Genomic DNA, 11,081 nt, shown 5'->3' with positions numbered 1-11,081 from the left:
CCTACAGAGCAAGGACTGCAGTCAGAGCTGCTCCACCGGGTCACGAAGTTCTGAGAATTGTTATCTTCTGCCAGTGCCTTAGCCATGGAAATCGATGTGGGCATCAGCACGAGCAGGGGCACCTCAGGATATCCCACTTCCCCCCCTCAGAGCCCCAGACAAGCTTCATAGCCAGATGCGTGTGCAGGATTCACATTTATTGGTTCAATACAGTACCTAATACTTGCTAAACATGCATTTCACACTAATTAGTCACATTTCCACAGGTAGTCAATTCACAGAACAGGGCCCATCCCTTGCCAGCAGGCAGGTGTGGGAGGTAGCAGAGGGCCTGAGTAGCCTGCAGAACCCGCCAACTACCATTTGGTCATGCAGGGTAGATGGAGCCAGGCTGGCAGGCAGCCCTTGGCCGGCCCTTTGGGAACAAGGGCTCAGAGACATCCTGTTCACCCGATTCCTCCCCAGGACTGTGAGTGGAGGTGGACCCGGGTGGGCAGCCCAGGGCAGGCTCTCGATGCAGGTGCCATCAGAGCCCCCAAGGGTAGTGCTGTGGGAGGCATTGCTCCCCATGCCTGGAGCTCAGGAGGGAGCTCTTCAAGGGGGTGGCCTGCCCCTCACTGGGCATGTGGGAAGGACTCCCCAGACACAGCCAGACATTACAATGCAGCCACAAGCCCCTATCGCAGGCCTGGGATGGCAACACAGACAAAAACACCAACACCCCAGGGCAGGCAGGGTTTCTTTCCCGACAGAAACATGTAAACATCGCGGGAGCTGCAGTATTCTTTTCCCACAGGATTCCTCTGAGAGGAATCAACCAGGATGTTACTTGAGAGGTAGTTTTTTTTTTTTTTTTCATGGAAATTTGAGTCAACAACATTATCACTTATAATAAGACATTTCAGCAAAGAAAACAACGGTCACCAAAGAGCAAAGAGGATCCTTTGGCCGGCAGGGCTGGCTCCAGGATTTGGAAGACTAGCCTCCGCCAGGATCTCAGCATTTTTCTTGGGCTTGGAGCAGGCTCTGGCCTTCCTCCCAGCTTCCTTTCAAGCCTACAGCTGATTCCTGAGCAAGCCATGGCCCACTTAGGGCTGCAGGCCCAGAAGAGGGAGGTCAGATGGAGAATGGACTGGGCGGAGGGGCCAGGCTTCTTATGCGCTGGCAGAGGCAGGGCCACCAAGGCTCATGTTGCAGGACAGTCAAAAGTCTTCAAGTCTCAAGGTGGCCCTGGAAGGCCAAGAAGAAAGCCAGCAGGCTCTCTGGGGCTCCTGCCTCTGAAGGAAACAGTCTGAGTTTGGCTCCCAAGCCCAGAAAAGCAGATGTTGCTTACAGCAGCCGAGAGAGGGGTTTCTGGGGACCCTGTAGTTAAATACACATCCCTGAGCTGTGGCCCTAGAAACCCTTGCCTCAAGACTAGCCAGTTTCCAGCACCTGGTGGGATGATTGCCGCTTTTCATCCTGAGACACAGATGAAACATCATTTCACAGACACTGGACAGAGATGCTTCCAGCTGAAGAAAAAGGAAGGGATGATCAACTGCAGAGGCAAAAGGGAGTGAGTGGTGATGGGGGCCTCTCATGGATCAAGGTGGGGGAGAAAGGGTAGTGGGGCTTTTTTGGGGGTTATTTTTGTTTTTTAACCATCAATAAAGAAAAATTTAAAGTTTAATAAAAAGGACTAGTCTGAAGACTGAAATTTCTTAAAAGCAAAAATTTAAAATGCAACAAGGACAAAACACATAGATCAGGCATCCAAAGCTAAGAATTTGGAACCACTGCTCAAATTCCTGCCCTGCTGGGAAGCCAGGGTCTCTTTACTCTGGCCAATCTTGGTCATAGCTTAGATGTTGCCCACACTGATTTATCTGTCTCTATCTGTCCCACTCCCCAGGAAACCAAGAACAAGCAAGTGTAGGGAATGGGTAGCAGAGCAGGGCAGCTCGCCCAGAGGGGCCAGGGTTTTAAAGATCTGGTGACACTGACCATGGCAGATACTCACTTCCCTGAGAAGTGGGGCAGGGCAGAGGCAGGCTGGTGTGAAGTGGAGTGGCTTTCGGTGTCTCCACAAAGATCTCTAGGCTCCCCCTATACTTGCTGTGGTTCTGGGATTGGGACAGGAAAGTTCCTGCCTGCTTCTTTCTACCCCTGGAGGTTGGCCCACCTCTCTTATAGGCTAGGCACAGGAGCTGGATGTCCTCTGAGCTAGACGGAGTGCTTCAGGCAGGTTCTGGGGAATTTCTCCAGAAAGGGCCAGAGCACCACACCTTGCAAAGGACTCCACTATCTACAAAGGGAGCCAAACAGCATGAATTAGAGATGAAGCTCCAGGAATCCAAACTATTGTCTAGGGTTAAGAAAGTGTCCAAGAATAATAAAGGAAAGGAAAAGCTTGCATGTTTCAACGTAGTGCAAGGAGGTGGGATTCTCCTTTTCCACACAGCTTTCAGGGTCACATTTTTATGGTGGAAAACTCACTCAAAGTGAGTGCTTTTGGTGGCTAGGATCAGAGAGAGGACAGAGGAATTTGAGACAATACATACAACTTTTTTCTTCTTCCACTAGCAAAAAGGCTGCCTGTTAACCAAACATTAATGGCAAAAACCAAACAAGCCAAACCTCCCCCTCCAACCTTTCTCTGTGTCCTTCAAACCAAATTCACAAATACATCTAGTGGCTGACCTAATGTCTCCACACTGCTAGCTACACTCCTACCTTCTCCTCATAATACCTGAGTTTGCAATGCAACACATTCACTTTACCCTGTTTAAAAGAAGCCCACATCATAAAAGGACTGGGTGCAGAAGACATTAAAGACGGTCCACAGGTCAGGCTCCGGCTCAGAACACACAGCCACTTGGCTTAGAGATTCTGCAGGGCTCTCGGCAATGAATGGGCTCTTTGTTCTGTGGAATCTGCTGCAAACATTTGTAAAAATGGATCTGTACAATGGCAACTTGCAGAACCTTTCCCCACTCCACAAATTAACAACTTACTCTGTTTAATAATACATGATCGGAGAGACATGGTCTTGCTTAATCAGAGAGCAATTTCCTTTGACACCCAATACAATGGGTAAAATGCTTAATTTGAAACATAATTTCAAAAAATAATAATTTGATAGGTGGAGGTCTAAGCAAGGAAAGATGCTACACACAGGAGCCGTCTTAGAGAAGGGGTCTCTAATGTGTGTCTCTTTCCCCGTTTGAGGAAAGCAGCTCAGAATCTAACCTGTGGCCAAAAAATATGATCTCGTTGGTTAAATAAAAAATTCAGAAAAACAAGAAAAATACTGTGAACTTAACAAATAAACAGACACACACGAACACATAAATCTTCCCATTGCCATATGAAAAACGTGGTAGTTGGAGCTTTTCCTGAGGAACATGTCTCTTCTTTCTTTCTTACAACAGTTGGGGAAATGGCATTGAGGAGTAACACTTTGAGTTTTAGATCCAGCAAAGGACAAACATCACTTCTTTGCTGGTTGGTACCCGTAACATTTCACCAAAAAGAAAAATTATAAACAGAACCAGACTACCCAGTATGTGCACACTGTGGTGGTCACCTGGATAGGTTTACTAGGCTGAGTCAGGGGAGAGCAAACAGTCTTTGACCAAATAGCCAGAGGAAGTACTGTGGGCCCCTCAAGCCCTCCCAAGGATGCAACCACTGCACAGTCTGGCTGGAGCACTGGCTGCCAGAGGTGCCCGAGTGTGGGTGGGAACAAATGCTGCATTAAGGCAGAGAAGGGAAAAGCACCTGAAAGAACTCCAAGACAGACATGGTGTGGCCCTTGCCAAAGTCCAGAAGGGCAGGAGCACTTCCCAGGATGACGTGGGGCAGGCAGTGAAAGAAAAGGGGTGCAGGCCGAACCTGCAGAGGTAGCAGACAGGCCCTTAGGAATATGAGGTAGTTTAAAAATCCCCCTTCCCAGGCTGGGGATTTAGCTCAGTGGCACCGAGCCTGCCTTGCAAGTGCAAGGACCTGAGTTTGATCCCTGGTGCCAAAAATAACCCCCAAAACAAAAACCCTGCTTCCCTTCCAGGTGCTTTAGGCCCCAGCCCTCCAGGCCTTGGTGGTCCAGGTACTGACTCACAAATGGGTAGCTGGGCTCCTCCAGGCTTTAAGTTCTGGGGCCTTGGGAAAAACGTGGTCTCACTGTGGGGAGATTAGGAGAACCTGGAGTAGGATTTAGGAGCAACATTTCTGGCCAGAAGGGTGAATAGTCCTTTCCACTATTTACAAAAGAAATTAGCTTTTAGAGTCCTGTGGGTGGGGTGGTGGTAGTGGGGCAGGGCATTCCAAAGGAGGAAGTTACTCTTTCAGCAGCTTGGCCTTCATCTTACTACCCTTTGAAGCAAAGAAGTGAGAGAAGAAGTGGGCATCACTTCATCAGTAGTGGGCATCAGGATTCAGAACACGGCATTTTGCTCAGGTTTTCAAAGGGGTGAGAGGAAGTCAAACTTATAAGGGAGAGGGAAGGAGTCTGAGAAGGGTAGGTCTTAGAAGATCAGGTAGGAAACTAGGTAGCTGTGAGCCCCAAGGTAGGCAAGTCCTGTGGATTGACTTATTGCCAGGTTCTTGTTGGATGAACAGTTGACAGTGGCAGAAATGGACAGGGGTGCTGAAGGGAGAGGAGGAGGGCAGCAGAGTGTCAGAAAGAACAGAAGCCTTTTGCCCTTAGGTCTGACCTGCTGAGAGGACACCTGTTTTACATCTGGTCCCTGTGCCCTGCTCTCAATTCTCATGCTTTCCATTGAGATGGCTCAACCCTCATCTCCTGTTCCACATGTCTTGCCCATCTTGCTTAGTGAATCTCCTGCCACCACTTCACCCCTTTGGTGTATTCTTTCTTGACAAGTATATGGCTAGAAAAAGGCAGTTTGCTCTCTGACAGACAAATATATAAGTCTGCTGAGAAAAAGTGGAAATTGTAGGGATGGTCTCACCCCCATTTCCATTGAGGTAGTCATCTTTGTCAACATGGAAATAGTCATCTCAGCCCATCCCACCCTCTCCCTCAAAATATAAAAGAACTATCTCTAAACAATGACAACACTGTAACATTAGACATTTTCACATTCTGTAAACTGCAAGGAAATGCATCTGCTGCATTCACACAAAAGCATGTGCATCATGTTGAAGGCCATACATTCAACTCTGTCGTGAAATAAATATATAGAAAAATGAGGTTAAAAAAACAGACAAACAAACAAAAACTCTTCTCGTTATGGAGGTTAACTGCTCCACGCCTCCATCTTGGTCTCCGGCTCTCTCCTCCTGAGCCTGTCCTGCCTACCCAAGGCTCTGTGGCGCAGGGAACAGGTCACTCCTTGACCACACTTGTCTTGCAGGAATGCAGCACGACCTTAAAGAGGAGGGGCAGCTGCTCCAGGGGGACATTCACCATCTTTCCTGGGAAAAGGTGGGATAAGAGGAATTAGCAGTGGCCACTAGCAGAAGGGTGAGCCTGCCTTCTCTTGGGCTGGCGAAAGGAGACATCACTGGGGCAGGAAGTGCCAAAAGGACTGTAAAGATCAGACAGGGCTGGTGTCTACTACCCACTCATTGTGGAGTCAGGAGGCTCATATCATTCTACTAACCATGAATACTTGCTGTGCTAGGTGGAAACATTACCTCTTTTAATCTCTTAATTTTCCAAGAGATAGATGCTACTTTTTATCTTCACTTTATAGGTGAGGAATCTGAAACTGAAAAGTATTTCTACCTGGCCCTCTTAGAGCTAAAATACCAGAATTTCATATTGTCTTTTTTTTCCCTAGTAGAAACTCTAGCACTAAAAACAAAATAGTATAATAGGTTAATAAAAGTGTTGAGGGGGGAAAGGTCACGGGGCAAAGAAATTTGTGAAATTCAGGGTTAAAGCAGTTCATAGGTTTCTTTATTGAAGGGCTCCTCAGGTCCTTTAGTGTACTGATATACTTTGTAAATGGCTAAGGCTGTGCTGCTTCTCCCTGGCAGTAACTTACAATCACCTGGGGAACATTTAAAAAATACTGATGCCCAGGCTCCCCCTCAGACCAATTATATCAGTGTGTGAAGGCGAAAAGTGAACACTAATTTTTTTTTTTTAAGTTCCCAGGTGACTCAAAGTGCTGTCAGGACCAGTTCATGCAAGACTGCTCTGTGGCCCAAGAGGTAGGCAAAAAGCTCCCGTCAGATTCCAAGTTTTTCATGTGAAAACTATATTGCTGAATTTTGCAGGAACAATCCTGGTCTAGAGGTCACATTTCTGAGCTGCCCCTCAGTATACACTGGACAGCTAGAAACAAGAATCTTTACTAAATGAAGTAAAACAACAACAACAACAAAAAGCTAAGATTATGCAGTAAAATGGACCTATTAAATGTCAAGAAGCTCAGAAAGGGTCAAGACCACACACAAAGACATACCCAACACAAAAAATTGTTTTCCAAACATAGGATTTTAAAGATAACACTTTCCATGATTCCTGAAAACTTAATCCTAGGAAAGGTTTTTTTTTTTTTTTTTGGTACTGGGGATCGAACTCGGGACCTTGCGCTTACGAGGCAGGCAGTGGAACCACTGAGCTACAACCCTAGCCCCATATAAAAGTTTTTTAAATTGAGATATAATTTGCATATAAAATTCACTATTTTAAAGTACACAATTCATGGGCTGGGGATGTAGCTCAGTGGTGGAATGCTTGTCTAGTGCTGGGTTTCATCTCCAGCACCACACTCACACAAAAGTATACATACATTTCAGGAGATGAAGTTAATTTGAGATTTTCTGTCTTCCCATCCGTAGAATGTTAATATGACCAACCATCAGTCTTGCAGAGATTGTTCTGAGATTACATAAGGCCACAAAGTACCCTGTACACCATAGGAGTTTAGGTATTGTGTACTTCTCTACAAAGAACACAAACTTCTCATTATAACAGAACTTCTCTGAGGCCGAGGGCAGCATGTTTTTATGCCGGTGGCCATGGGCCTGGAATTAGCCTCCTGAAAACACTGTTTCACAAGCTAAGAGAAGCAAGGAAGGGATGGAAGCCCAGGACACAGAATGTTACCTGCGATGTATCGAATCTCAGGTAAGCACATCATGAGATCAGGAAAGCGGTTGGGCTGATGTGTGTATTTATATTCAGTGAAATCCTGGCAAATGTACCAATATCGCTTGTTCAACTGTTCCAGCTGTGAGGCACTGGTCAGACCCCTGATATCTGTGGGGAAAAAAAATCACACAGAGAATGGGAGGGGCTTTCTAATGTAGAAAAACACATTCTTGAGTACGTGCATCTTCCAATTAAAAGCTATTAAACATGGTCACAATAAGGGATCTTTTTTTGTTGTTTTTGTTTTGGTTTTTTTGGTACTGGGGATTGAACTCGGGTCCTTCTGCTTTCGAGGTGGGTGGTGGAACCAAGGAGCTAAATCCCCGGCCCTAGGGGATCTTTTATATTTCTGATATGGAGGACCTAAACTCTGGATAAAAGAAGAGAAATAAGAGAAAATATATGTATAAGGACAGCTACTAGACTTTAAGGCCAGGCTGTGTCTCAACTTCACACTCAGTTCTCAGCACAGGGCACAGCACAAAACAGGTAACGGTGAAGGATTAACATGTGAATGATTAACCTACCTTTCCAAATTTATCTTTCACAGTATCTTTGAATTTGCCTAATGCTGGAGCCAATCAGAAACCTTGCTGATATCTACATGTTCATGCATGCAAAATACATACACAACACCCAAAAGACACACACACACACAGATCGTTATGCCTCTCTGTTCTTATATTCTATGAGGGCTGTCCCTCTATTTTTCTATATAAATCTTCCTCCATTTATCTATCTCTATACATTCATTTTATATGTAGAGTATGAATTAAAATATCCTCTATATAAATTTTACCCGGGCTCAGAGGCCCAGCTCAAATTTCTCCTCCTCCAAGAAGTCACTATGAGCACCTCCTCTAAAGAGGCGCAATGAATGTGTCCAGTGCTATCAGAATGTGTACTGCTCCAGGAACCTGGGGTCTAACTCCTTTTCATGTTGCGAGCGCTCAGCATAGGGGTTGGCTTGGGGGAGGCATGTAGACACCAGATAAATACATAAACAGTGCAGAGGCTGGAGGAGGAGGTCTGGCCAGCATGGTGGGGGGAAGAGGAGGGAACCAAGAGTCTCAGGACTGGCAAACCGAGCACAGGAAAAAACTGCTTTCAGGGCCACAGACACCAACACTGCCCAGCTCCACTCCAGGAGTAGAGCACTCCTATGTCACTGGAGAAAAAAGAATGCAAATCCTCCTTCATATGCTGGTTACCAGCAGCTACCAAGTGCCACTCTGCAGGTAATGTTCCACATAAATCACATCCGGCACTCTTCTAATTAAAAACCATGCTTGACATGCATGTGAGTTTTTGTGTACTGCCACTCTTCTCAAAGGGGCGTCAGAACTACTGCCAGCCTGTCACAGAGGCCTTATCTCCAACGGCTTCATCAGTCACTCTGCTCTTCTTCAATGACTGGTAAACTTGGTACATATTTTAAATGACGCATGTACTGTCCTTGGTGTCTGTGTTTAAATGCATGAAAACTGACTAAACAAAGTGAATCCTCTTCCTTCCTCTATGAGTTACAGAGATTGTGGCATTTAGGTTTCGAGAAAAAATCGAAAGCATTCCTGCACTGTAAAGGGGCAGATGATGACAAGGGGGGAGGTTCAGGCCTTCCAAGATTGGTAGTCACATGGTGTGACAGGTTCTGCAATAGTCCTGAGGGAGGGGTGTATGTGTGTGTACATGGTTATGAAACAGGAGGGGAAATGCTCATTGGTTAAAAAAAAAATATATATATCCCTTTTCCCCAGCCCACCCCAGACACTCACCTTGATTTAGGAAGTTAATGGCTTTCATGCACGCATACTCCTCATTGCTGACCTTTAGCTGGTGGAACTTGTGATACAGGTAGATGAGCCGCTCGATTACCTCCATCCCTTCATCACTAAATCTGGGGAACAGACACAGGTTTCACCTGTGGGCTCTGATATCAGTGGAGCTCAGGAAGGGCAGACAGAAGGCTCCTACAGCTTGCTTCTAAAGGTGTCTATCATAGGAAAGAGGCTGACCTTGGGGAAACAGAATCCACAGGCAGATCCATGGGTTGTTTAGGGCAACTACAGCTCGTGCATACTTGTCTTGAGGTCAGGCAGAGTTGATCTGGGCTCAATTCTAGCTCTATTTCATAAGGCTGTGAGATGCTGTGAAGGTCATTTGACCCCTCCAAGCTTTGAGGTCCTCTTTGCAAAATAATGTGTGCCTGCTTGGGCTACAAGAGCCAAATGAGCTTTGGGATGTAAATGTGGAGAAATATGACAATATTAAGATACTTTTTTGGGGGTGGTATTGGGGATTCAACAAAGGGCCTTTGTACTGATCTACATCCCCAGCCCTTTTTCAAAATTTTGAGACAGAGTCTCGCTAAGTTGCCCAGGCTGGGCTTGAACTTATGTTCGGCCTTCCTCAGCCTCCCAGAGTGGTAGGATTACAGGTGTGCATCACAATGCCCACTTTAAGATACAGCTTTTGTTGAGATGCAGCTGCCATGGTGACTCTATGTGAGCCTCTGCCACAATACTGAAAAGGCTGCCAGTCATTTTTGTTTAGGTTCACTGTTTCCAGCAGGGCTGAAGTTACACACGATGAAAAATCTTCCTGACATCCCTGACTTCAGCCAAGGAGGGAAGGAAACAGTGAGACTCCGTGCCATGTTAGCCTCTGGTGGTACTTATGTGGAAGATCTCATTTAAATCTCTCAACCCTACAAACTGGGTGAGGTAATCACTACCACTGTAAGGATGAATGGGCCGGGGATGTAGCCCTGAGTTCGATTCTTGGTACAAAAAAAAAAGTAAAGATGAGAAACTCAAGTTGAAAGAAGGCAAGGGACCAGCAGAATTAGAACTTGGAACCTGGGCTAACTCCTTAAGGGCTTGGTTTTTTCAAGGTCTGAGGCGGTGTTCTGGCCTGTCCTGGCAGGGAGGGCTCAAAACTGACCGTGTTTGTTTCTTTGGTTAGAAGTCAGCTCCTTGGGAAGAGACAAAGTTTTAGGCAGAGGAGCCCCAAGCTAGGACACCCCCGCCCCAGGGCCTAATGCTCTGGGTTGCTTTACAGCAGAGATGGGGACATCACCAAACTGAGGAGGTAAGTGATTAATGGGAAAGCAGTTTATAAACGCTGGGCTCAGGACTGGCCTGAATCGCTGCAGGAGTGAGTTTGACCATGGCCTAAAGAGAGTTCTACATAGGCCTTAGATGTCAGCTTAGTCATGAAGAAGCTCGGCTCTACAGCTGCTTCCTGGTGACATGTTCAGAGCTGGGCACCACAGCTTTATGCCAGGCCAAGCGAGCCCTATCTGGGCAGGGCTCAGAACACCTGAGAATGCACTACAGATTTCTAGACTCCACTGCTTTCTGTGTTAACTCTGCAATTTGGCTTCCTGGACAAACAAGATACAGTATTTTCTCTTCCCTGGAGAAGCCTTGCTCTGGCTGGGGGCAGAGGTGTCTGTACTTCTCAAGGACCACCAGGGCCACAGTAGCAGGTAACTGTGACCCAGAACTCTGAGCCCTCGGCCACATGGCACGAAGCCCAATTTGAGCTAGGCTTCTCGCAGTTCGCTGACTTGAGCTATGATGGCTGACTCAGTTTCTCTCTGCACCTGGCCCAATGGTTTTTACCCCTTTACTGATACTTTCCCATAATGGTTGACACACAAACTCATATTGATTATGTGCTGAGAGTTTGCAACCTGCTGGGAACTTTATTCTACCTACATGATATCTCAATGGATAGTCTTAATAAATAAAAAAGTACATTAATCACATGTTTTTTGTTCACATGTGGAAACAAAGGCTCAGAGAGGTTATTTATTTTGCCCTTATTATGTACATAGGTCCCTTTACATTGCATTCTTACAATTTACCTTCCTGATAACTATAACATAAGTAATAAAACCTTTACGTTAGAGGTGAGGATACAGATAAAGAGGTGGCTTCTCTAAAGTCACACAGTACGTAAGTGCCAG

General features: G+C 46.1%; 1 protein-coding gene across 17 annotated transcripts in view; it reads right to left on the bottom strand.

The window, feature by feature from the left end:
- Positions 1-837: 837 nt before the first annotated feature.
- Nr6a1 (nuclear receptor subfamily 6 group A member 1) overlaps positions 838-11,081 on the bottom strand; it is a 226,261-nt gene continuing 216,017 nt past the window's right edge. For all 17 annotated transcript variants that reach the window (XM_087182763.1, XM_087182768.1, XM_087182769.1 and 14 more), the window contains 3 exons: positions 8,884-9,005; positions 7,064-7,216; positions 838-5,418 (listed from right to left, as the gene is read on the bottom strand). In XM_087182763.1, coding sequence (XP_087038889.1) covers positions 5,330-5,418; positions 7,064-7,216; positions 8,884-9,005 — 364 coding nt within the window. In that variant the 3' untranslated portion in view covers positions 838-5,329. The remainder of the gene's footprint in view (positions 5,419-7,063; positions 7,217-8,883; positions 9,006-11,081) is intronic.

This window comes from Heterocephalus glaber, unplaced genomic scaffold (assembly GCF_053883595.1).
Source record: "Heterocephalus glaber isolate CG9 unplaced genomic scaffold, H.glaber_assembly_v1.0 deba00001479, whole genome shotgun sequence".
NCBI classification, from domain to species: Eukaryota; Metazoa; Chordata; class Mammalia; order Rodentia; family Bathyergidae; genus Heterocephalus; species Heterocephalus glaber.
The sequence above is the reverse complement of the archived record's forward strand: the minus strand, read 5'-3'. Positions and strand labels throughout refer to the sequence as shown.